This window comes from Pleurodeles waltl, chromosome 4_2 (genome assembly GCF_031143425.1).
Source record: "Pleurodeles waltl isolate 20211129_DDA chromosome 4_2, aPleWal1.hap1.20221129, whole genome shotgun sequence".
Lineage (NCBI taxonomy): Eukaryota > Metazoa > Chordata > Amphibia > Caudata > Salamandridae > Pleurodeles > Pleurodeles waltl.
The window spans coordinates 1056325858-1056352963 of NC_090443.1; the positions used below are offsets into that span (position 1 = coordinate 1056325858).

Sequence of the window (27106 nt, forward strand, 5' to 3'; positions counted from 1 at the left end):
CTGCAGCGGTCCCTCCACACGCCCCGTCCCTCACATCACACCTCCCGCACCGCTGCTCCTCTCTAACTCCTCCTCCCCCCTTCCCTCCCTCCCTCACCCCTGCCTCCCTCTCTCTCCTGCTGACTCCCTTTCCCTCCCTCCCCTCCTCTCACTCCTTCTCTCTCTCTCTCCCTCCCCCCCTCCCTATCTCGCTCTCTGACCCTCCCTCCCTCTTTCCCCCTCCCCCTCTCTCTCTTCCTTTCCCCTCTCTCCCTCCCTTCCTTGTCTCTCCCTCCCCCCCTCCCTATCTCGCTCTCTGACCCTCCCTCCCTCTCTCTCTCCCCCTCTCTCTCTCCCTCCCCCTCCACCACTCAGCTCCCAGCACAGATAAAGTCTGGCGCAGAGTCAAGGCGCTGAACTCCACTCTCCCTCCCTCCTCTCTCTCTCTTTTCCTCTCTCTCTCTCTCTCTCTCCCCCCCCCCCCCACCTCCCACCTCCCTCCCATGACTCAGCGCCCAGCATAGATAAAGTCCGGCACAGAGTCTAGGCGCTGAACTCCACTCCCCCTCCCTCTCTCTCACGTTTCCTCTCGCCCTCTCTTCCTCCCTCCCATGACTCAGCGCCCAGTATAGATAAAGTCCGGCACAGAGTCTAGGCGCTGTACTCCTCTCTGAGACTGCAGGGATTGGACGGATCGGAGAGCAGCTTCTCTTCTCATCTAGAGACCACAAGTAAGTGACCGACGCTTACATTGGAGGGGTCCCCGGGGGGGGGGGTTCCTGGAGCGGGTCGGTATAGTACTGTCCGGACAAGTCCAGAACCGATGGGGACATCCCCAAACTGAGAAAACACTTCAAAGCTGCCGCAGAGCTGTTTGCCCCGGATTGAACCATCTCATGTTTAATCATTGTTGAGGCAAACAGAGGCAGGGTTGCCCTGCTAAACAAGCATTGGCAGCAACATAAAGGGTCACATTTTGGCTTTTTCAGTGGCTAACTCTTGGCTTTTTCATGATGATTTTCAGGATCAAGAAAAATAGAAATAGTTATCCACATTGACAGAAAACACCTCCTCTAACAAACTCAATCAATATGGCTTTACAGTGGGCAGTTGGTTTTGCCAGTGCTTGTTTTCGTGGAATGTTTTCTGTGCAAGTATTACAAAAACAATTCAGACAGAAATGGGCACCCGGATGTGCATAGGCAGTGGCAGCTACTTTAATGATCTTTTTTTTAATAAAGAATAACAACATTGATTACGATATAACTCCATGTGAGTCCACAAATATGAGTGGCCATCTTTGAATGGTTTATACTTTTCCAAAAAACATAACAAGATGGCAGCCCGAGCAGACACGTGCAACTGAGGTCAAAGGGTGAGGGTTAACAGTGATGGTGGTAATGTGGTGGGCGGGGGTGGGACAACACATCTTAGCCCCCTCCTCACTTCCTGAGTTCTGCAAGAAGCTGAAGTCCTGGCTCTTCCAGTAACTGTGAGGGGACACTCAGCTAAACACCTGCCCAAGCGCCTGGATACCCACACGGGTGATTAGTGCGCTATACAAATAGACATAACATAACAAGTTTAGGTGGTAGTAGCTGCACGTTAAGGGGAAGGCAGGTTTTCAATTTGTGCGCAGGTCGACCTACACCTGGAAAACTCACACATACACACTGGTACGAAGGACACAGAACCCTGCACGGAGGACACAAAGGGAGACAATAAACTGAGGCAGCAATAACTTTTCAAAGAAGGAAGTAAGGCAGGTCTAGTTTATTTAAATGGTTTTACGTTCAGACTGATGAATGGGATGCGTAAAGCACGTGGCTTCCTCCAGTCTGGACTCTTTCGTGTAACTTGGCAGTTTTGAATTTGCACCAATCCAGCAGCCACATCATATCTACTTTGGAAATGGTGGAAATAATGGAAAAAATTTCACTTTGTTTCTATAAAAGTATCACTTTTCATAAAGTATATTGAAGGTGCGAAAGGCACGAATGTTGTGTTTCTAGCTGTGAACGCCGGCAGCGGGTTGAGCCATCGCTACTTTACTCCTCTAGCCGGGTCTGGTGTCTTAGTGGACTAATGCGTCCACTGTCGGGGCCTGTGTTTGACCTCATGGTCACAGGTTCTAATCCGGGCAGGTCCACTCAGCCTCTCATCCAAGTTCTGAGGTCGATAAAATGAGTACCATTGAGTTGGGTAACAATAAACATCTGTTATTCAGCGCTAAGAGTCCTACGGGTGAACGTGCGCTTTACAAATACACGTTATGTTCCTGTAGCTGGTAGTCGTACAAAAACATATGTATTTGCTGCTCGCCTTGATTCTCCGTAACCCTACGATTACAGCCGCCTAAGATGAGAGACATGGTATTGGCTCCCCTTTTGCAACTTTTGTGAAAATCCATGGATTAATCATGATCATCATAATGTTGCATTAATCATAGATTTACCCACAACACCTTCAATTTTGTAGAGTGTTAAAGTACCGTACACTGATTTACTACTTGTTGGTGTAAAAAAGTTAAGGCAGAAATCTGTTTTATGGCATTTTTAAAAGAAGTTCAACGGAAAGGGTATATGGTAATCTCAATTTTCTCCACAACTTCTGACGCAAGGAGTGGGCGCTGCGAAGTTTCTTACCTATGATTTCCCAAGTGGAACCTGGAGGCGTGTTAAGTGGACACTAAACAATGTCATACATACGTTTTCTTACTTTAGGTGTAAGACAAGTGTCATTGGGTAGTGAAATTAGCTTTTCTTAGGTTTAGTGACAGAAAGTCTTGATTTTATTAAAGTCACGGAAGCAAGTATTGTACCTTATTTTGTTGCATTTATTTAAACTGTAGCCCGCATGAGCAACTACATTACCCATCAAAACTAAAGACAAGAACTACCACATGTCATCGCTACCCTAACAACCAATCAGCTACCAGATACTCTATAAAAGTCTAGATAATGTTCAACAAGTGCTCCTTTCTTGTAGGAGAGAATCAAGAGTTTTCAAATATAGTATCAGTAAATATAATACTTGTAAATGCTGATAGAAAAGTAAACTTTTCAAAGTCAAGGCTGATAACAAGAAGTCTGTGTTGCATTTGTGAGGGGCTCCGCAGACAGCATGAGGAGCGTCTTGGTCGGAGTAGACGTCATTCACCCTGAGACGCTTGTTGGCTCTAAGGACATTATCTCTCTGACAAACCACTTTACGGTGCGTGGCGTGTGGCTTTGGTAGGCACTAAAGCAAGAAAGGGGAGAGTTAATTTAGTAAATGTGATGAGATGAGACTCACCTCTGTTTCTTCAATAAAATCAATGCTTTCTTTCACTAAAGCTAAGAAAATCTCCCTTTTTATTACAAGACCGTAGTATCACATGACGTTTATATTATGTTAGTTTAAAGAACTAGCCACGCAAAAAATGGGTTTGCAATCAAATATTCTGAAACTCAAAACATTGGACTAATCGGGTGATGTGAGAATGTCCTCCAATCCCGCACCAGCCCAAAAGGCTTTGGAGGCCACAGCACCCCCTGTGGAGCCAGCACCAGAAGCAGACGTTTCAGTGGCTGCTAAATCCGTGGCATGGTCAATCTAGCGTGTAAAAGTGGGAGAACAAACTGGTTTGTGAGGAGTTTTAAGTGAAATTGTGAGAGAGGTTGAAGAGGAAGTTCTCAGGTTTCTTGTTTTCCGAACATATTCTTTGAAACAATTTCGTATATGGAGTTTAGATTTAAGAGGAAAATAGGGATAGGAGACTACCATTACATTTCCTTTGCTCTTCTCCAGACTTGTAGACAAACTCTAGAGGAGTATATTGGACCCATGAGGCATTGAAAGCGAGAGACCAAGCAGAGCAGGAAAGTTACCTTTACAGACAAGAAGTTAAGAGATAAATAAGCATTGCCACATCAATTGAGAAACAAATTTCAAATCAAATGTACATCCCATATTTGGTTATATTTAGGTAAAGGATGTTTATAAATATTAACCCTCAACAGATGAGGGGGTGCTTTCCAACTGGTCTAGCATCCACTCTTGCATGTACCCTTGAAATCGCGGGCCTGTATGTATTCACTGGTCTGTACGCTTGACCTTAAGGTGCCAAAGGTGCTAAGAAATGAACTATTGGAATGACATCTCCTGAAAAGGGACCTGCGACCCTGTCCATGCACCAACTATTTCACACCCGCCAGGCGAAGGTGTACTGTTTGGTTGTTCTTGGGGCCCAGGATTGGCCTGTGAGCTGAGCAGCTTCCTCCAACATTCCTTGGGTTCTCCAGGCTGACTCAAAACCATCCATGCTACCAATGCGAGGGAGTGATCGAGAATCCTTTCGTGACATTGACTTTGAGGATTGAGAAAAAAACTGGGAGAGGAAGGAATTAGGATGTTTAAATCTGCTGAGAACTCCAGGATAGTAGCGAACCAAGCCTGACCCTGAAATAGGGGTGATATCAACAGCACTGAGTCAGGACACGTGGTATCGTGACAAATGGAGCAAAGGCAATTTTAGCTGAAAAGACCGATCGTGAAGAAATACATATTTTAGCAAAGCCCCTAGACATGGTCTTCAGCTGTAAAAGGAAGTAAATTGTGTATGAAATAGAAAAGCAAAGAGGTCCAATACAAAGGGACCCAATTTGGAAAGAAGCTCCTTGAAAACTCTAGGGTGAAAACACACACCGTTTGCACCTCGAAGATGCCTAGAGCATCAATCTGCTATTTTATTCAGATTGCCAAAAACGCACTACGAGTGCACTGCAACTTTTACTTGAAGACAAAACTCCCAAAGGTTTTGGCTAGTTCAGCCAAAAACAAATCTCTGTTTTCCTTCCCCTAAATGTTTGAAGTACCTCACCATTGAGAGAATGTCCTTACGAAGAAGGATGGAACAATGTATTTGTTTTTTTGCAAAGGTTTTTATTACAAAAAACCCTGCGTGCATCTCTAAACAATTGTTGCGCAGAAATGGATCCTCTTGTGTTCACGTACCACCAGTTGAGTGCGGACCACACCTTGCGGCCCAGCCCATCCGACTTGCATAGGCTTATAATACGAGATCTGGGACGGTAGAAAAAATCTGTTCCTGTTCCATAGATAAGAATGTTCTAGCCGCCACTGGAGTTCCGAGCAGGAATCGGGATCTGATTTGACCACGTCTGATAAGGCTGGTCTTTTTAGAGATGGAAACTTTTAATGCTCTGCAGCAGACCGTAGTGAAAAGGACTCGGGAAGATTACCTGTACCGAGGAGGCTAGAAGGCCAACAGTTTGTACAGGAGTCTGAGAGAGAGGTGGATATTGTCAAAGTTAGGTGAATATTCTTTCTAATCAAAGATACATTATCTTGGGGAGGTTGAAGAATTGCATTTTCTGATTGTATTAGAAACCCCCAAAACTTCCATCTGTTTCGAAGTCATTAAAGCAGATTTCTCTTTGTTTAGTAGAAATCCCAGATTCTGAAGAAGGTCGAGTAAGGTGGTTAATTGAGACAATAAAAGGTTCTTGTGCTGATTCAGAAGAATAAAGTCATCCCAGAATTGTCAAGTGGATAACTAGGGGTCTCGTGACTTTGGTGAAGCGCCAAGGTCCAGAAGAGACACCAAATGGGAAGCATTTGAATTGGAAAAAAGTTTTTTTTCACTGAAACTGTCTGCATTTCCTGTAGGAAGGAAGTACCAGAATTGTAAGATATGCATCTTGACAGTCAGAGTGGACCGTCCAGTCTTTCTCTAGCGGGGCATTCCTTAGCTGAATTATTGTCTCCATTTTGAGGTGATGGCATACTACAAAACTGTTGAACAACTTTTGGTTGATGACTTGGCGGAACATTTTGTTTTTCTTTCAGTTATAAATATGAAGCTCAAACAACCAGATGGAACAAACACAGTTATCTCAATAGCTTGATTTAGAAGAAGAGAAATGACCTCTTCAGACACTAAAAGCTCATGGTCTTTCGCAAAGGACATGGGGAGGGAACTAGGTTTATATTGGTTGAGTTTAAAGATCCATACAGTAATCTTGATTGGTCTGTAGATCCCAGGGATCTGATGGGATCGCTTATCATGCAGGAGGAGAGAACATAGACAATCTACTCGAGGATGGTAGAAGGGAAAAGACTTACCTGGATTTTGGGATCCTCTATTTCAGTACCTACGGTGTCTAAATCCTTTATTCCTTTGAGGGTAAAACTGTGCTTGTTGGAGTCCATAGGAACTCCTGATTTAGTGGTGACTTCGGCCAGTAAAACAGCTCCTGCCTTTCCCTTACCTGCATAAACCCTAGATGCACAAATCTTTCACAGGGAAGGTTGTGCCTTGTCAATGGATGCAAAGGTAGCCACTTATCTGCTCAGTTGCTCGATGAATGCATCACCCGAAATGATGTCATTTGCTTCCCAGCTCACTCCTCTAGCTGCCACATTTTCTAATTTGGGAACACTTTTAAGAGTAAAATCTCACTCTGCTGCTGTGCAATGTTTGCATTTGTGTTACCGATAAGGACACCACTCTGAGCCGAACAAGGCAAAGTGAAAGCATCAACCTCTGTGCCCTCGAGTCTAGCCTCTTCTGCTATGTCCAGCATTGTAGTAAGTGGATAAGTTAGGTTCACACCCTGTCCACCCCTTTCTTAGGGTCCTTACCAAACTTAGCAAAGAACTATAATATGTTGGGATCAATTGCAGGTGGAAGTTATATTATTAGGCAAGGAAGGGTGTGGACATTCTGTCCGGAGTCTGCACCAATAGACCTTCTCAATAGGCTGTCGCAGCTTATGCAAGACATATTGGGCAACATGATCCTAAGGAACCCATTCAACAGGATTTGGGTGACGAATTAGAGTTGGATCGAGCACAGGCTGACCTGAGATTTGAAGGAGGTTTATTGATCATAGAATTAGTAGACTCCCCCAAATTAGATACGTTTTATGCTTCTTCTCCGGACGCCCTGCACAGGCCACATTGTCGGGGTCATCTTCATTGTAGCCATTATCAGAGGCACCTAAGTCATCATGAGTATCACATAACTCCATCAGGTGATTGGGAAGCTGTAATTTATTAGCCAAACTGATAACCTCTAATTTTTTTTTGCCTGGAAGCTTCAGTAGTCCTGGTAATGTTGTCAGAGATCGCCTGCTGAACAGAATGGTTAATGAAAGATTTGAAATTGTTTCTGAAACCTGAGTTTCTTCCTCTTCGCTGCATTATAATGTCTCTCTCCATTTTGGCAAAATAATTCTGTATTGAAAAGACAAAGATTTGAGGGCAAACTTACGAAAATATAAATGAATTTATGCAGTTGACACCGCTTGTAATATTTACAAAAATGGTTTCCAAACAGGTACCTTTATGTAGGAAATAGTTGTCGATAGGAGCCTGGAGCTGCTCAAGTCACAACTGCAATAAAAGCAACAGGAGAGTGAGTGGCAGCTGAGTTGGCTCATAACAATGTCAGGGGAGTGGCAAAGAGACACACGTAGGCGTAGCCCACCTGCTTCCAAGTGCAGAGTGACGTGGCAAAGAGAGACACGTAGGTGTAGCCCACCTGCTTCCAAGTGCAGAGTGACGTGGCAGAGGAGTCACACAAGCGGAGCCAATCGCCCTCCAAACGCAGAGTGACGTGGCAGAGGAGTCACTCAGGCAGAGCCAATCGCCCTCCAAATGCAGAGTGACGTGGCAGAGGAGTCACTGAGGTGGAGCCAATCGCCCTCCAAATGCAGAGTTCCGTGGGAGAGGAGTCACACAAGCGGAGCCAATCGCCCTCCAAATGCAGAGTGACGTGGCAGAGGAGTCACACAAGCGGAGCCAATCGCCCTCCAAATGCAGAGTGACGTGGCAGAGGAGTCACTGAGGCAGAGACAATCACCCTCCAAATGCAGAGTGACGTGGCAGAGGAGTCACTGAGGCAGAGACAATCGCCCTCCAAATGCAGAGTGACGTGGCAGAGGAATCACTGAGGCGGAGACAATCGCCCTCCAAATGCAGAGTGACGTGGCAGAGGAGTCACTCAGGTGGAGACAATCACCCTCCAAATGCAGAGTGACGTGGCAGAGAAGTCACACAAGCGGAGACAATCTCCCTCCAAATGCAGAGTGACGTGGCAGAGGAGTCACTCAGGTGGAGCCACTCGCCCTCCAAATGCAGAGTGACGTGGCAGAGGAGTCACTCGGGTGGAGCCACTCGCCCTCCAAATGCAGAGTGACGTGGCAGGGGAGTCACACAAGCAGAGACAATCTGCCTCCAAATGCAGAGTGACGTGGCAGAGGAGTCACTCAAGTGGAGTCACTCGACCTCCAAATGCAGACTGACGTGGCAGAGGAGTCACTCAGGCAGAGTCACTCGACCTCCAAATGCAGAGTGACGTGGCAGAGGAGTCACTCAGGTGGAGCCACTCGCCCTCCAAATGCAGAGTGACGTGGCAGAGGAGTCACTGAGGCAGAGCCAATCGCCCTTAATGCAGAGTGACGTGGCAGAGGAGTCACTGAGGCAGAGACAATCACCCTCCAAATGCAGAGTGGCGTGGCAGAGGAGTCACTCAGGCACAGCCAATCACCCGTGAAGTGTAGCGTGGACCATCCCAAAGAAGAAGAGGTGATTTCAGGCAGGAGACGGTCAAAATAAGCCATTTGTGGCTTCAGAAATCGGGAGTTTCCCGCCTGAATCTGGTCTGTTGGCACATGTGATAACCTATAAGGGAAGGGGTATTATGAAAAGTACTTATTGTGACTGTGAGCAGGAAGAAAAGAGGACTTGCTGCTTCCAGCCAAGAGGTTTATATGTAATCTGGCAGCTGATTGGTTGTTAGCATTGTGACGACATATGTTAGTTCTCTTCTCAGGTTTTCATGGGTGTCGTAGTTGTTTGGCTTGTCTGCTTTTACATAAATGTAAGGAAAGGAGGCCTAATATGAGCCCTGGCCTTGTAAAAAAATAAAAATCTTGCCATAACGGCTTTTACAGGCATAATGTGTCTGCCAAGTACTGTGTATAAGACAATAAGATCTGGTTGTCCCTAGGCCTGGTAGTAGCGAAGAGGAACATAGCCCGCAGCTGGGGGCATCCAGACCACCAGGCTTTGGATAATGGTAAGAGGATATGGACTGGTGCGTGAACACCGAACAAACAATAAACCACAGCTGGGGGAGGGGGCAAAAAAAGGGGAAAAATCTGGTCCGCGTGGAGGTCCTATAGGGGATATGGAGTTGCTTGAGAGACACGAGTGGTGACCAACATGCATGCTGCATTAATGTGCTTTGAATAGAATTAGCTACAAAGCATCTCTGGGGTGTACCAGTGAACTTATGTACTGACTGCAATGTTTTATTGCATATGACGCAACTGCATTGTGTGTTGGCCTACTGCTGCTGTTGTAGGAGGGACTGCCACTTTGCTGTTTGGTCTGCTGTGGTGGCCTGCTGCTTCTGTCCTGCACTGACAGGGTCTGGACTTGCTCTCTACATCCTTGAACTCAAGAATCTCCAAGGACTTGTAGTCATCAAAGACTGGTACAACTAACCTGCTACAGCATCTGGGCTCCGCCATCTGTGAGTCTACTTTACCAACTAGTGCCACCCCAGTCCTGGACCTTTGGAAGTGGACCTAAGGTGCTCTGCCTTCTGTGGTTTTCATCAGAATCGCTGCAGAGCTGCTGTCTCATTGGGACCGACACACAGCGACGCCAAGCCCTGTAAAGCCTCACTGCACAGCAACACCACGCCACACAGCTTTCCGGGAACAACGCAAAGTGACCCAAACCCCACAAAGCCGCACCGCTCAGCTTCTCGAAACCAAAACAAGACAACGAGACGTCTCACAAAGCAACGCCACGGTGACCGCACATGTTCAGCAGGCACAAGTGGGTCCCTGACCCTGGCCCGCACTCCATCACGGTTGTACTGAACTTGAGACGGGGAGGGGGATGTTTGGGATGTAACACCACCCAAATGCTTTCTTGGCTTGGGAATTGAGTCTGTGGGCCCTGAGTGGGATCTTGCTATGTTTGTGTCTGTTTTTATCGTCTTTCTCACTTCACTAAGCGGTTTTATCTTACCTTGAAATTTTTGTAGATCAGAATCTTTAATATATATAGTGAATGGTTTACCCAAAAATTAGTAAATCTGCACCCATGTAAGCGATCTTTGAATGGTGCAAATTTACTGTTTTTTGCAGTGTACAAATATTGGCAGTAACAGGCTTGGAGCGCTGCACCAGTCTCAGGTTTTGAAGCACAGTAATGTCAATCAAACATCCAATAGGTGATGGGATGAACGCTTACAAATCGTCTAATCAGTGGCAATCGCTTGAGTAGCATTCAGACACATGGCTTTTCTCCAACTGTACCACGCTAGACTGAGGCCCACCAAATGCAAATCAGTGCTACCTTGTTCCTCATGGAAACAGTCCTTCTCACCCCTTCGACCTGGAAATCACTGTTTTTTTAGTTGGGACATTTGAGATTGACACCTCTGTATTTCACTAAGGTAGGCCCCTGACCATTCTACATATGTTCTTTCTCCAGTGGTCACTTCTGTGTAAACGCTGAAGCATGGAACCACCGTCCTCCTCAAGGAAGCATCGGGACCTTCGCCAAGTTCTGTTGTTTACTCTGGTCACATGACTTTACATTATTCGCTACCATGGCCCGTAGCTTTTCTGTAAATGACTACCAGGACGTTTTTAATACGACTATGAATAGATCTGTTGTTTGCAGAGTTGTTTGCAGAGTATATTTCAATATATTTTTCATTGAAGAAAGTACAATATGTCAATGAATATCGAAAAAAGCTTCACTACACATCAGTACATGGTTGTAGGAAAATGCCACTGTTGGCATGTGTAGGAGGCTGGACTGGCTTGTAGTGAGCACCAAGGGGTACTTACACCTTGCACCAGGCCCAGGTATCCCTTATTAGTGTAGAGGGGTGTCTAGCAGCTTAGGCTGATAGAAAAGGTAGCTTAGCAGAGCAGCTTAGGCTGAACTAGGAGACAAGTGAAGCTCCTACAGTACCACTAGTGTCATATGCACAATATCATAAGAAAACACAATACACAGATATACAAAAAATAAAGGTACTTTATTTTTATGACAATATGCCAAAAGTATCTCAGTGAGTACCCTCAGTATGAGGATAGCAAATATACACAAGATATATGTACACAATACCAAAATATGCAGTAATAGCAATAGAAAACAGTGCAAACAATGTATAGTCACAATAGAATGCAATGGGGGCACATAGGGATAGGGGCAACACAAACCATATACTCTAGAAGTGGAATGCGAACCACGAATTGACCCCAAACCTATGTGACCTTGTAGAGGGTCGCTGGGACTGTAAGAAAACAGTTAGGGTTAGAAAAATAGCCCACCCCAAGACCCTGAAAAGTGGGTGCAAAGTGCACCTAAGTTCCCCAAAGAGCACAGAAGTCGTGATAGGGGAATTCTGCAGGAAAGACCAACCCCAGCAATGCAACAACGATGGATTTCCAGACGAGAGTACCTGTGGAACAAGGGGAACAAGTCCAAAAGTCACGATCAAGTCGGGAGTGGGCAGATGCCCAGGAAATGCCAGCTGTGGATGCAAAGATGCTGCCACCGGATGGTAGAAGCTGAGGATTCTGCACGAACGACAAGGGCTAGAAACTTCCCCTTTGGAGGATGGATGTCCCACGTCGTGAAGAGTCGTGCAGAAGTGTTTTCCCCGCAGAAAGACCACAAACAAGCCTTGCTAGCTGCAAGGGTCGCGGTTAGGGTTTTTGGATGCTGCTGTGGCCCAGGAGGGACCAGGATGTCACCAATTGCGTGAGGGGACAGACGGGGCGTCCAGAGAGACAAAGAGCCCACTCAGAAGCAAGCAGCACCCGCAGAAGTGCCGGAACAGGCACTACGAAGTGGAGTAAATCGGTGCTCACCCGAAGTTGCACAAGAGTCCCACGCCACCGGAGGACAACTCAGGAGGTCGTGCAATGCAGGTTAGAGTGCCGGAGACCCAGGCTTGGCTGTGCACGAAGGAAATTCTCGGTGAGTGCACAGGAGCCGGAGTAGCTGCAAAACACGCGGTTCCCAGCAATGCAGTCTGGCGTGGGGAGGCAAGGACTTACCTCCACCAAACTTGGACTGAAGAGTCACTGGACTGTGGGAGTCACTTGGACAGAGTTGCTGAGTTCAAGGGACCTCACTCGTCGTGCTGAGAGGAGACCCAGAGGACCGGTGATGCAGTTCTTTGGTGCCTGCGGTTGCAGGGGGAAGATTCCGTCGACCTACGGGAGATTTCTTCGGAGCTTCTAGTGCAGAGAGGAGGCAGACTACCCCCACAGCATGCACCACCAGGAAAACAGTTGAGAAGGCGGCAGGATCAGCGTTACAATGTCGCAGTAGTCGTCTTTGTTACTTTGTTGCAGTTTTGCAGGCTTCCAGCGCGGTCAGCAGTCGATTCCTTGGCAGAAGGTGAAGAGAGAGATGCAGAGGAACTCTGATGAGCTCTTGCATTCGTTATCTAAGGAATTCCCCAAAGCAGAGACTCTAAATAGCCAGAAAAGGAGGTTTGGCTATCTAGGAGAGAGGATAGGCTAGCAACACCTGAAGGAGCCTATCAGAAGGAGTCTCTGACGTCACCTGCTGGCCCTGGCCACTCAGAGCAGTCCAGTGTGCCAGCAGCACCTCTGTTTCCAAGATGGCAGAGGTCTGGAGCACACTGGAGGAGCTCTGGGCACCTCCCAGGGGAGGTGCAGGTCAGGGGAGTGGTCACTCCCCTTTCCTTTGTTCAGTTTCGCGCCAGAGCAGGGCTGAGGGATCCCTGAACCGGTGTAGACTGGCTTATGCAGAGATGGGCACCATCTGTGCCCATCAAAGCATTTCCAGAGGCTGGGGGAGGCTACTCCTCCCCAGCCCTGACACCTTATTCCAAAGGGAGAGGGTGTAACACCCTCTCTCTGAGGAAGTCCTTTGTTCTGCCTTCCTGGGCCAAGCCTGGCTGGACCCCAGGAGGGCAGAAACCTGTCTGAGGGGTTGGCAGCAGCAGCTGCAGTGAAACCCCGGGAAAGGCAGTTTGGCAGTACCCGGGTCTGTGCTAGAGACCCGGGGAATCATGGGATTGTCTCCCCAATACCAGGATGGCATTGGTGGGGCAATTCCATGATTTTAGACATGTTACATGGCCATATTCGGAGTTACCATTGTGAAGCTACACATAGGTAGTGACCTATATGTAGTGCATGCGTGTAATGGTGTCCCCGCACTCACAAAGTCCGGGGAATTGGCCCTGAACAATGTGGGGGCACCTTGGCTAGTGCCAGGGTGCCCACACACTAAGTAACTTAGCACCCAACCTTTACCAGGTAAAGGTTAGACATATAGGTGACTTATAAGTTACTTAAGTGCAGTGTAAAATGGCTGTTTAATAACGTGGACGTTATTTCACTCAGGCTGCAGTGGCAGGCCTGTGTAAGAATTGTCAGAGCTCCCTATGGGTGGCAAAAGAAATGCTGCAGCCCATAGGGATCTCCTGGAACCCCAATACCCTGGGTACCTCAGTACCATATACTAGGGAATTATAAGGGTGTTCCAGTATGCCCATGTAAATTGTTGAAATTGGTCACTAGCCTGTTAGTGACAATTTGGAAAGAAATGAGAGAGCATAACCACTGAGGTTCTGATTAGCAGAGCCTCAGTGAGACAGTTAGTCATAACACAGGTAACACATACAGGGCACACTTATGAGCACTGGGGCCCTGGCTGGCAGGGTCCCAGCGACACATACAACTAAAACAACATATATACAGTGAAATATGGGGGTAACATGCCAGGCAAGATGGTACTTTCCTACAGCATGGTCACCCCCCACTTTTTGCTTAGTGTTGATGCCAGCTTTGATTGAAAGTGTGCTGGGATCCTGCTAACCAGGCCCCAGCACCAGTGTTCTTTCCCTAAAACTGTACCTTTGTTTCAACAATTGGCATAGCCCTGGCACACAGTTGAGTCCCTTGTAAAAGATACCCCTGGCACCAAGGGCCCTGTGGCCAGGGAAGGTCCCTGAGGGCTGCAGCATGTATTATGCCACCCTCAAGGACCCCTCATTCAGAGCATGCACACTGCTTTGCAGCCTGTGTGTGCTAGTGGGGAGAAAAGACAAAGACGACATGGCACTCCCCTCAGAGTGCAATGCCCGCAAACCACTGCCTGTGGCATAGGTAAGTCACCCCTCTAGCAGGCCTTACAGCTCTAAGGCAGGGTGCACTATACCACAGGTGAAGGCATAGCTGCATGAGCAATATGTCCCTACAGTGTCGAAGTCAATTCTTAGACATTGTAAGTGCAGGGTAGCCATATTGAGTAAATGGTCTGGGAGTCTGTCATTACGAACTCCACAGCACCATAGTGGCTACAGTGAATACTGGGAAGTTTGGTATCAAATGTCTCAGTACAATAAACCCACACTGATGCCAGTGTGGGATTTATTGAAAAATGCACACAGAGGGCATCTTAGAGATCCCCCAGGTATGTTAGCCCAACTGCTAGTGCAAGGCTGACCGGTCTGTGCCAGCCTGCCACTTCCAGACGAGTTTCTGACCACATGGGGTGAATGCCTTTGTGCACTCTGTGGTCAGAAACAAAGCCTGTCCTGGGTGGAGGTGCTTCATACCTCCCCCTGCAGGAACTGTAACACCTAGCAGTGAGCCTCAAAGGCTAAAGTCTGGTGTTACCGTGCCCCAGGGCACTCCAGCTAGTGGAGATGCCCGCCCCCGTACGAGCCCCCACTTTTGCCAGCAAGTCCGGAGGGATAATGAGAAAAACAAGGAGGAGGCACCCCCTCAACCAGGACCACTCCTAAGGGGTCCAGAGCTCAAGTGATCCCTCCTTGAGAAATCCTCCATCTTGCTTTGGAGGATTAGGACCAATAGGGATAGGGATGTGTCCCCCTCCCCAGAGGGAGTGGGCACAAGAAGGGTGTAGCCACTGGCTACTTCCTTCTGACCCTAACACATCCCTAAATTTAGTATTTAGGGGGTGACCCTGAACCCAGCTCTTCAGATTCCTGATGACCTCCAGAAAGAAGGACTGCTGATCTGAAAACCCCGCAGAGAAGAGAAGGAGACACCAACTGACTAGGCCCCAGCCCTCCCGGCCCGTCTCCTGCTTCAAAAAGAAAAGAAGCAACGCGTTCTGCAGGACCAGCAACCCCTGAAAAGCCTCTAGGGGACTGCCTGCATCACCGAGGACCAAGAAACCTCTGTGGACAGGAGAAAAGAAAAGACCAAGAAACCATCTTTAAAGGGACTCTCACCTCATTCCAGAAGCGCAAGTCCAACTACTCTGCACCCGAGGCCGGCCCGTGCCCAGAGAACCCAATATCCAAAGAGGACCCCCAGGCGACTCCGACGACGTGTTCACCCTGGGCTGACCTCTCTGTGCCCCCATAATGACGCCTGCAGAAGGAATCCCAAGGCCCCCCCCTGACTGCGACTGCCCGGGATGAAGATATCCGACGCCTGGAGATGCACTGCACCTGCAACCCCCAGGCCTGTGAGAAACCGACTACCGGAGCAGCAACGACCAGAAGGCGGCCCTCACCCTTGCCCAGTTGACGGCTTTCCCGAGAGGTTCCCCTGTGCCCCTGTGCAAGGCACCTAAGTGACCCCCGGGTCACTCCATAGAGTTCTATTGAGAACCTAACTCCCTGTTTGCACACTGCACCCGGCTGCCCCCGTGCCGCTGAGGGTGTGGTTTTTGTGCCTACTTGGGGCCCCTCCAGTACTCCTCCAAACCCCCCTGTTCTGCCCTCCGACAACACCGGTACTGAAGCAGACTGGAATCGGAGTGCTCCCTGTCTCCATAGGCGTCCACATTATTTTGGCTCCTGTTTGGCCTCTGCACCTGACCGGCCCTGTGTTGCTGGTGCTGGGTGTTTGGGGTTGTCTTGAACCCCCAATGGTGGGATACCTATGCCCTGGAGACTGAACCGGTAAGTGTGGTACTTACCTCAGAAACTGTACTTTACTTACCTCCCCAAGGAACTGTTGAAAATTGGAGTGTCCACTTTAAAAATAGCTTTTTGCCATTTTAAAGAAAACTGTGTACAATATTGAATCTATTCAAAGTCCTAAGTATTACTATGCAAAGTACCTTTCATTTGATGTACTTACCTGCTAAATAAGTCTTGTGGTTCTAGAAATAAATTAACAAAATAATATTTTTCTATATAAAAACCTATTGGCCTGGAGTTGTCATTGTGTGTGTTTTCACTTTTGTTTGAGCGTGTACAACAAAAGCTTAACACTACCCTCTGATAAGCCAAACTGCTCGACCACACTACCACAAATAGTGCATTAATATTATCTATTATTGCCTTTGTCAAGCCTCTTGTGGAACCCCTGGACTCTGTGCACACTATGGCCCTCATTTCAACTTTGGCCGTAAAAAACGCCTACTGCCGCGGCAACGGCCACCAAAAGACCGTTGCCGCGGCTACCAGCCATCTGCCATATTATCACCACAGCCGGATTCCCGCCACAAGAATGGAGGAAATTCGGCTGTGACCATGCCGGCGGATGGCGGTAAGATGGCACTGCTACCACCAGCAATGCCAAGGCAGTAGACTGCCGCCAGCCGTATTATGACCTATAATACGGCTCGGCGGTGTCCTATTGGTGGCGCTGCTGGCTGCAGCAGCACGCCGTCCCGTCTCCTGCCGGAGGACCCCCTGGATCCAGGTAAGTCGGGTCTCCGACAGGGGAGAGGGGTGGGGAGTGTTTTTTGTGTGTGTGTGTGTGTGTGGGGGGTGTGAATGTATGTGTGTGTGCGAATGCGGTGTGTGTTGAGTGGTGAATGCGTGTGTGCATGTACAGATGTGTGAGTGCGTGTATGTTGTGAAATGTGAATGCGTATCTGGGTGCATGTTGGGAAGTGTGTGCGGATGGGTGTGTGAATGAATGTATGCATGCGTGTAAGCATGTTGGAATGGGTGTGTGTATGTGTGTGTGTGTGAATGTAGAGGGGTGTGGGGGGTTTGGGGCGGTAGGGTGGGTGGGAGGGGTACCTCAATAGGAAGGGGGGGCCCTATCAGTGACAGGGAAGGCATTACCTGGCACTGATATGGCCTACCGCCATGGTTTTCGTGGCGTTACGATCCAGGAGATCTCAATCATCAAAGACTTCACCACACCCTCGGCCTCTGTCAACAAAATCATCTCCTCCCAGGAACACTGCGATGGCCTGTCAAACTTCTATCACAGAAAAATCCCAAAAATCTACTGCAACTTCGCACACCAACTCGACCCCAGCAGTCTCCTTGACAACTTACCCATCACAAATCAAGATGGTCACCTTACTGACTAGACAACCGAAACCAGAGATGACACAGTGAAAATCATACAAACCATCCACTAAGGGGCCCCATTGGATCCAGGCCCCCACCAGCTCTACAACCTGGGAGCATCACCAATCAGCATCGGCCTCACTCTCTTCATCAACACCTCCATCACGTCTGTCACATTCCCAGAAGACTTGTAGCATGCAGCAGTCAGTACCCCCCTCAAGACGCCGTCGGCTGATCCAAACCAACTGAGCAACTTCCAGTCAGCCTCCCTGCTCCCCTACTCAGCCAAATTGATAGAGAAGGCCATCAACGAGAAACTTGCAGCCCACTTCGAACTACACCACCAACTGAACAGCACTCAATCAGGATTCAAAAAGAACCACATCACCGAAACAACACTCATTGTAGTCTCTGATGATTTCTGGACCCTCCTGGACTGAGGAGAAACAGCAGCCCTCAACCTGCTCGACCTCTCTGCGGTATTCAACATAGGATCACACAACACACTCCTCAGAAGATTCCACAAGGTTGACAACCAAGGACCTGCACTTAAATGGATCTGTTCTTTCCTCATGGGAAGATCCCAAAGAGCCAGACTGTCACCCTTCACACAGGAGACCAAGAACCTGATCCGTGGAGTCTCTCAGGGGTCGTTCCTCTGCCCGACCCTGTTCAGCGTCTACATGATACCACTCTCCAACACCATCCAGTCCCAGGGCATCAACATAGTCTCCTACACTGAAGACGCACAACTCGTCCTCCCCCTGAGGGAGATGGCAACCACCAGCAGAACCAACTTCAGTAACTGCATGACCCTGGTAGCAGAATGAATGAGAACCAACTGCTTGAAGCCCAACTCTGACAAGATGGAAGTAGTGGTCTTCAGAAACAAGACCTCCCCAGGGGACTCCACCTGGTGGCAGATGGAGCTATGACCAACATCCACTGATGGGGCCAGGAATCTGGGGATTATCCTGGATGACAAGCTCAACATGATAGCACTAGTCAGTGCAGTGTGCACCTCCTGCTTCACATCCTATGCATGCTGTGAAGAATCTTCAAGTGGCTGCCACAGAACACTAGACAGAGTTTCACGCAAGCACTTATCACTAGTAGGCTCAACTAAAGCAACTAGCTTGACGCCAGAATTTCCAAGCATCTCCTAGACAGACTCCAGACCATCCATAAAACCTCAGCAAGACTCAACTTCCCTCTCCGAACCCACGTCTGACCCCACCTCAGAGAGCTCCACTGGCTGCCCGTCCACAAACGCAGCCAATTCAAACTCCTCGTGAAGACATACAAAGCCTTACACAACACTGGTCCAGCATACCTTAACAACTGGATACACTTTCACCAGCCTGAGAAACACCTACACTCAGCCTCACTCGCACACATCCCCCGCGTTCACAAAAGCGGAACAGGAGGTCGTTTGATCTCATACATCGCACCAAAAACATGGAACAGCCTCCCACAGCGCATTAGAACCTCCTCCTCACTTCTCGAGTTCCACAAAAAGCTGAAGACCTGGCTCTTCAGATTACTCTGATGGAACACCTGTAGGAAGCCTGCTCTTTATATGGAATATCACAATAATACCATGCAAGGAGTCCGGGAGCTCCCATTACTAGTGAACAGGGGCTTGCTCTAGCAATCCCAAGCTGCTCTTTTAGGGTGTAGTGTGGTCGAGCAGCCTTAGGCTTATCAGATAGGAGTGTGAGACATCCACAAACACACGACTCAAGAAGGAGATCCGCACCAATTTACAAAAAATAACAAGTATGTTTATATATGTTTTGGCACCAGAATCATTACCTTCAGGTAAGAATGTTATTGCAAGGAGTATCTTTGTACCTCTGAAAAGTCAATACTTATGAGCATTTGTCAGAAGCAGCAATGCTATCCTAGGACAAGAACAACAAGTGCTGCATTCAGGGATGATACAGCAATTTATGAGGCCAATCTCCTGGACTTTAGGTCAGCTCTGGGCATGAGTCAGGATCACACCAACAGGTCACCCTGGGCGGTGCTGGGCGGCCAGTGCAGATGTATGGTATGGCGGCTGGTGCCCAATGTTGCTTTGTGGAGATCTGTTTGGGTGAGAAGATGCTGCAGCTGAGGACTGGAGATCCAGTCAGGAGGAACCGACAAAAGGGGTTCCAGTCATGAGATGTCCGGGGCATGGAGATACCTCGAGTCCTCTTCTTCACGGGGCAAGGGCGACGGGCGCAGAGGTGGTTTGATGCGTTGAGTGTTCTCCACCGGAGCACTCAAAGAGGCGGCAGGCGATGTCTTTGGGGTCCACTGTGGGCAAGTCCATGGTAAGCTTTGTCTCTGGAGGGCTGGCAGACCATGCAGGCACTGTTGGTCCACTTCAACTTGGACTTTGCGGCACGGGTGAAGTGGTGCTTTCGGGTATCAGGCTTTCAGCAGTCTAGGATCATCGCAGTTTTATCTTCGAGTGCCTGCAGGATGCAGGGAAGCAGGTCTTCTTTTTCACAGGAGAACCTGGATCTTTATTAAAGGCAGGCAGTCCTCCCAGGCTTTGGAGGCACAACAGCTGCATGGTGAGTCGATTTTGGCACAGTTCGGCAAGAGCTGCAGTCAGGCTGGCAGGGATGGTTCAAAGTCAGTTTCTTCTTTCTCTGCTTTTGCGGCTCTTCGGTGTCCTTCTCCTTAGGTCGCAGGAACCTTATTTCCTGGTGCCAGGGGTGCCCCTAAAAACTGCAGTTAGGGGTGTTTCGGGGAGTGCAAGGTAGTAGCCAATGTGCTACTTACCTGTGGGGTCACATCCCCTATATGACCACTTCCTGTGAGAAAGGGGAATAACCCTGTCCCAGAGTTCCTAAATCTGCCAACACCAAGATGGCAGAGTGCTGAAATTTGTGTCCACTTTGGGCAGTTCACCTCAGGGGTAGGACTGACCTGCAGAGGTGGATACACCACCATGAATACAGAATTTCCCGCAGGTCCAGGTGCCAAATGGGCCCAGGGGACAGGGATCAGCATCTCTCCTGTGAGTGAAGCCAGATCTGCATACCCAGAGCGGTAGGCCTCTTTGAAGCCCCCTGCTTTGGAATGCAGATCTTCAGGTCATCCTGTTGGGTGGGGTGTAAAACATCTCTCTCAGAACAGGCTTCTGTGATTCACTGCCTGAGAGCACAGGCTCTCACCTTAGGAGGTCAACCTCGTGTCTGGTGGTGGCAGTCTGGCTAAAACTGGTAATTGGTAGGTTTTCAAGGGGCACCTCTAAGGTGCCACCTGGGTGCATGTATTTATAAATCCACCACTGGCATCAGTGAGTGTTCATCAATATGAGATCTTTGATATCAAATATCCTGTTATAAGCAGGACACACAGGAAATATGTATACAAGATCAAAACCATTATTCTCGAACTATATAAATATTACTGTGTATTCCTAACCATTATCCTCGAACTATATATGTATTATAGTATACTCTTATTCATATTTATTAAGAAACACTCTTAAATGTAAAGTACCAATCTGTAAATAATTAACAATGGTACGCTCCTGGTCCACCTTAGAATGCGAGGACAAGTGGACCAGCTGGGAGCTTACCTTAGAATGTTGAGCATGATTCAGTGAGGTGCTGGATGTTGATTGAGGAGTTCGTTGAATAAAGTTCTCTCATCCAAGTTGTTGTCACTCGCTTATTTACAACATATCTCTATCGTGAGTTGAGTCATCATGTAGCCGGGGAACTCGTATTGAGCAGCACATGTACTCAAAATGGCTTCCTGCTCATGCCCCTTGTCAGAGAATCGACAAAGACATCGCAGTGGCATACCTGCTGATGTGGATGTGTCCTCACATGTATTATACTGCGCCCTGCCTCGGGCTGGAAGGCCTGCCGTAGGGGTGACTAACATGTATTGCACGCAGCATTCGGGGACATTCATGTTTTCACTTTTAGCTGCACCGAGACACGGAGCCTGCAACAGCAGTCTGCATGTGCGAGGTGAGAGGTCACTGGGGGTGGCTCAATTTGTGCTGCCGCCCTGGGTTACCCTCTTTGGTACACATGCCCTAAGTAGCAGGGGTACCGTCTACTAGAGACTTACAGGGAGGCAAAGGTATTGCCAATTGGGGAACAATTGTACAGTTTTGGGGAAAGAGATCTGGCACCGTGGACCTGGTTAACAGGAACCCAGTGCACTTTTGGTCAAAATTGCATCAAATCCCAGGCAAGAGGTGGTGGTGGCCATGTCAAAAAGGGGCACTTTTCTGCAACATTTAAAAAAATAATCTATTTTGTTGATTTATAACATAATAACATTTAACATTCGCCAGGGTGGGGTCAAGGACAGAAAGATACATAGAGATGTGCCCAGAGATGGTAAACATCGTCCTGCAGGTGGGATACAGACAGGTTACAGGTACGAATCCGGTGAGACATGATTCAAGCATTGCTAAAGGCAAGTGAAAAAACAGAGTTAAAAAAATACATGAACTCAGGCATAGTATGGGCGGCTGACTTTCCTATAACATTTACCTACACAGCTGCTCAAGTGCCTGGAAACCCTCACGGGTGATTAGTGTGCTATACAAATAGACATTCTAACATAAGACGAACCCACACAGCTGCCCGTGAGTGAGCCGTGTATCCTCATGCATAGAGGCGCAGTGCAGGCCTGGCCACCCCTGGAGACCTGCCAGTGATCCAGTTAAACCAGGCCGGCCCCATCCTGCGGGAGACATCCCAGCATCCTCACACCAAGCCAAGGACACCACTCCTCCCAGCCAGCAATAGCCACATCCCTGCTGAACAGGCAGAACCTTGCACACAGCTGCAAGAGTAAACACCGCCAGAGTTACTAATTAATGGCTGAACAAGAGCTGGGTGAAAGGGAGAAAGGCGAATCCCAGGGCTGGAGAAACACACACTGAGAATCCACACTTGGAGATGCAGGAGGTGTGACAGAAGGCCTCACTAGAACAATCAAAAGCCTGAGGCCAAATGACAAAGTTTGTGAAAAACGTAAAGACCTTTCTAACCCAAACTGAGTAAAGAATGTCATTCACTGCCTGATGATCAATGCCAGACACCATGTCCTTCTCAGGGGGAGGACATGCATGTCACATGCAGATCACACCCACCATGGGAAGGGAGGTGCCTGAGTTCCCATGCAGGGGTCGGGCCACTAAATGGACGATGCAAAGGCTTATTTACATATGGCCCATGAGCCCCTTTTCTTGTGAGACAGGCAACCTAAAAAGGGCAGGGGATGTCATCTAAAGACCAAGCTTCGATTTTGAACCAGGGTTTTGGCACTTGACTGAAACTTGTGTGATTTTGTGCAATTCTCTGCATGCCTACCGAAACCTAAAGATGTGAAGAGTAATGTTTTTAAAATGGTCAACTTAAATGCTTGATGTATTACCCCCTCCCCGGTAATGTACAGCTCTCCTTTGCTCCTAAGCGAAGTTTGTGGCATACAAATGCATAAATGCAAAAATGATGGAATGGAATGCTTCTTGGAAAAATTAACGTGGATAAAAAATGTTGGCTGTAACATTTCTCTACATCGATCTTTTGGTGCCTCAAACACCCCCCTAAGGGCCAGATGTACGAAATTCCGTTTTTGTATTTCCTAAATAGCGAATACTAAGAAATCACTTTTTAGGAAATGAAAAATGGAATGTACAAAAAGATAGATTTACTAATAGCGATTTCTAGCGACTTCTTGCTATTAGGAAATCGCTATTTAGGAAATGCAAAACAGAGGGTGCCAATGGCCCTCCTTGATGCACCCCCCAAAAAGCGGTGCACGTGTGAAGCGCAAAATGCCGTAGGAGCATGTGCGTACTACATGGTACTTTAAAAAATGCATTTGTGGATTTTTTTTTCAATTGCACATGGTTCGTCTAGGAGTCGATGGTAATTGCATTTCATAAAAGTCCATTTTGCATTTAGGAAATACTTTGTACATGTGCCTAGGACATCGCAAATAGGAAATCCCTATTTGTGATTTCCAAGTTAGGGAATCGCAAAATGCTATTTCCACGGGACAGAAATCGCATTTTGCGAGCATGTTTAGGCCTTTGTACATGTGGAAAGGCAGTATTGCATTCCTTGAATAGACTGAAATTGTGATTCGGTCCATTAGGAAATGTAATTTCCTTTCGTTCATCTGGCACTAAGGGCCACATGTACAAAGCATTTTTATAGTCACAAACGGGCCGATTTGCAGAATTGCTCCGTTTGCGACTAGAAAAATGCTTTTTGGGATGCACAAGCCCCAAACTGCGATTCGGTATTAGGAAGGTGCGTGTTCAGGGCGTCCCTTTCTAATACCGAATCTAAATGGTATGTGTGATTGTTTTGTGACCGTGAATGCAGTTGCAAAACAATCGCAGTAAGCACCAATTTCAAATTGGTGTTAACCCATTTGCAAAGTCTGTGAATGCATGCGAAAACTTTTTTAAGAGCAGGCAGTGGTTCCTGAAACGTTTCATTATCTTTCTTTTTAAACGCAGCCTGTTTTCCTTTCAGGAAAAATGTCTGCTTTAAAAAAAAAAGATTGCTTTATTTAAAAGTAATCACAGAGGTGGTGGTCTGCTGACGCTAGCAGGTCACCCTCACTGTGATTTTTGCGATTCCCAGTGGGTCGCAAACTGCGACCTACCTCATAAACCTTAATGACGCAGGTCTATTTGCCACCCAGCGGGCATCACAAAAGAAACTCATTGGAGTTTCTTACATTTGGAATTGCGATTCGCATGGAATCGCAATTAGTAAATCGCAAATCCAAATATTTGTACGTGTGGCCCTAAGTGCCTCTTTACAAGATGCTCGTTATTTGATGCGGGGACACTGGCGAGGCGTTATTTGCAATTCCAGATATAACATATATTACAAGTTACGTTACTGGTGCTGAGGGGTTACTGGAAGATCTGAACACTGAAGAGACCAAAACCACCATGAACTCTATCCACTCCGGCGCCCCTTCGGACCCCTGCCCACACTTCATCTTCAATAAAGCCGACGACATCATCGTCCCGCACCTCCAGACCATCATCAACTCCTCTTTTTGATCGGCTACATTCCCCGAAAGCTGGAAACACGCCGAAGTCAACGCCCTACTAAAGAAACCTACGGCTGACCCAAGCGACCTGAAGAACTTCCGCCCCATCTCGCTCCTCCCGTTCCCTGCCAAAGTAATAGAGAAGACCGTCAACAAACAGCTTACCAACTTCCTGGAAGTCAACAACCTTCTCGACCCCTCACAATCCGGATTCCGAGCCAACCACAGCACTGAAACCGCCCTCATCTCAGTCACAGACGACATCAGAACCCTGATGGACAACAGTGAAACAGTCGCCCTCATCCTCCTCGACCTCTCGGCTGCCTTCGACACCGTCTGTCACCGCACCCTAATAACCCACCTCCGCTCCACCGGGATCCAAGGCCAGGCCCTGGACTGGATCGCCTCCTTCCTCTCCAACCGCTCTCAAAGAGTTTACCTCCCACCTTTTCGCTCAGACCCCATCGAGATCATCTGCGGCGTCCCTCAAGGCTCATCGCTCAGCCCGACACTCTTCAATGTCTACATGAGCCGACATCGTACGCAAGCACAGCATCATCATCACCTCCTACGCCGACGACACTCAACTTATACTCTCCCTCACCAAGGACCCCGCCAGCGCAAAGACCAATCTACAAGATGGTATGAAGGACATCGCAGATTGGATGAGGCTCAGCCGTCTGAAACTGAACTCAGACAAAACGGAAGTCCTCATCCTCGGCAACACCCCGACCGCATGGGACGACTCCTGGTGGCCCACGGCCCTTGGCACCGCACCGACCCCCTCTGACCACGCCTGCAACCTCGCCTTCATCTTGGACCCTCTTCTCACCATGACCAAACAAGTCAACGCTGTGTCCTCCGCCTGCTTCCTCACCCTCTGCATGCTCCGCGAGATCTTCCGCTGGATCCCCGCCGACACCAGAAGAACCGTGACCCACGCCCTCGTCACTAGCCACCTGGATTACGGCAACACCCTGTATGCTGGGACCACCGCTAAACTCCAAAAACGTCTGCAACGTATTCAAAACGCCTCCGCCCGCCTCATCCTCGACGTATCCCGCAACAGCCACATCTCCGCCCACCTGAGACACCTGCATTGGCTCCCAGTCAGCAAAAAGGTCACCTTCCGACTTCTCACACACGCACACAAAGCCCTCCACGACAAGGGACCAGAATACCTCAACCGACGCCTCAGCTTCTACGCCCCCACCCGTCTCCTCCGTTCCACCGGCCTCGCTCTCGCCGTCGTCCCTCGCATCCGCCGCTCCACGGCATGTGGGAGGTCCTTCTCCTACCTGGCGGCCAAGACTTGGAACACCCTCCCCACCAGCCTCAGGACCACCCAGGACCACGCCGTATTCCGGAGACTCCTCAAGACCTGGCTCTTCGAGCAGCAGTAACCCCCTTCCCCCTAGCACCTTGAGACCCGCACGGGTGAGTAGCGCGCTTTATAAATGTTAATGATTTGATTTGATTTGATTTGATTTGGCGAGGCTTGTGGGGACCTGAGGGGAGTTTTTATTGGGTACATATCTGCACCTGATAAAACCGCTTCCGGAGTTACTAGACTTGGTGACTTCAATTTTAAAAACACAGGATCACTGGTAGGAATACAGAGTGGTACAGCCAGCAGACATATGGCCCCTTCATGCTTACAAAGCATAATTTGTCACAATTTTTTTTATATATGCCAGGGCCCTTTTCAGAAGGCTGGTATAGCTTGCACTATTTATTGTCCCCGTTACCGCTGCTAACGTGAGCACCAACACAACTACTGACCATCCAACTCTTACAAGTGAGACAATTCAGAGTATTCCAGACTCCCAAACCTATGAGAATGGCTTGGGTGGCATATATTATTTTTTTATGTATTTTGAATTATTAACCCTCAAAATTCTGCAAACAGCGCTACCATATGGTAGAGTTTCATAAGTGCTGGTGTTGAAAATGAAGTGCCGGTGCTGAGCACCGGTAAATACCACCTCATATTAAGCACTGCACATTCTAAAGGTGGGCTAGGGTATATGCTGGACAGGAGCTGGACAACCAAGAAGCAACGTCACAAACATGAGTTCATCCTGTGGACTATGTAGTCTCGTTGGCACATTTTTAGTGAGAAACAGCAAATATTGAAGGAAAAAAACTAACTTTTTTAGTATTTTTGTGACAGACCCTTTCTTGAAAATACTACTTGGCCTGTGGTCTGTCTTACAAAAATAATGCTTGGCCTGAAGTTTGTCTGGACTGGAGGTGACCTAGGGCACCAGGAGTAGGGTGGCCGCAGGAGAGACAGCCCTTGCAAGGTTCCCAGGTCTATGCTTGACATGCTTCTCCAGTCCAGGTTTTTTTTTTGAATTTTAGAATTTGTAGTCTTGTTTAATGCATTATGAAATAGAAATACAAGGCTCAGAATTCAAAGAAAAAAGCTAGGACTGGAGCAACAAATCACGCATGGACCTGGGAAACTTGGCAGCTATGGAGACATGAAAGAGTGGATAGCAGAGAGAGGGGATGGGCCCTGTCATTCTTTCCTAGAGAGAGCTTTGAGATTAAATGTGTAGCCATGTCTGTATGTTGTGCAACATTACATTTCAGATGGACTGTTTATGTGGAAGGGGTGAGAAGACACACTGGGGATATGATCCCTCAGGTTGCAGGGGGCACAGACTGTTGTCACTGGTGCAGTCTTATCCGCCCTGAGTCTATCATGCATTTGGACGTGCACGCTTAGTACAATTTGTAGCTCTGTGTCATTCTGCA

At 48.1% G+C, this 27106-nt stretch overlaps 1 protein-coding gene across 1 annotated transcript in view; it reads left to right on the top strand.

Annotated features, from left to right (window-relative positions):
* Positions 1-344: 344 nt before the first annotated feature.
* The window catches only part of LOC138293742 (glutathione S-transferase P 1-like), a 74194-nt gene continuing 47432 nt past the window's right edge, over positions 345-27106 (top strand). Inside the window, exon 1 of the mRNA XM_069233080.1 lies at positions 345-710. Coding sequence (XP_069089181.1) covers position 710 — 1 coding nt within the window. The 5' untranslated portion in view covers positions 345-709. The remainder of the gene's footprint in view (positions 711-27106) is intronic.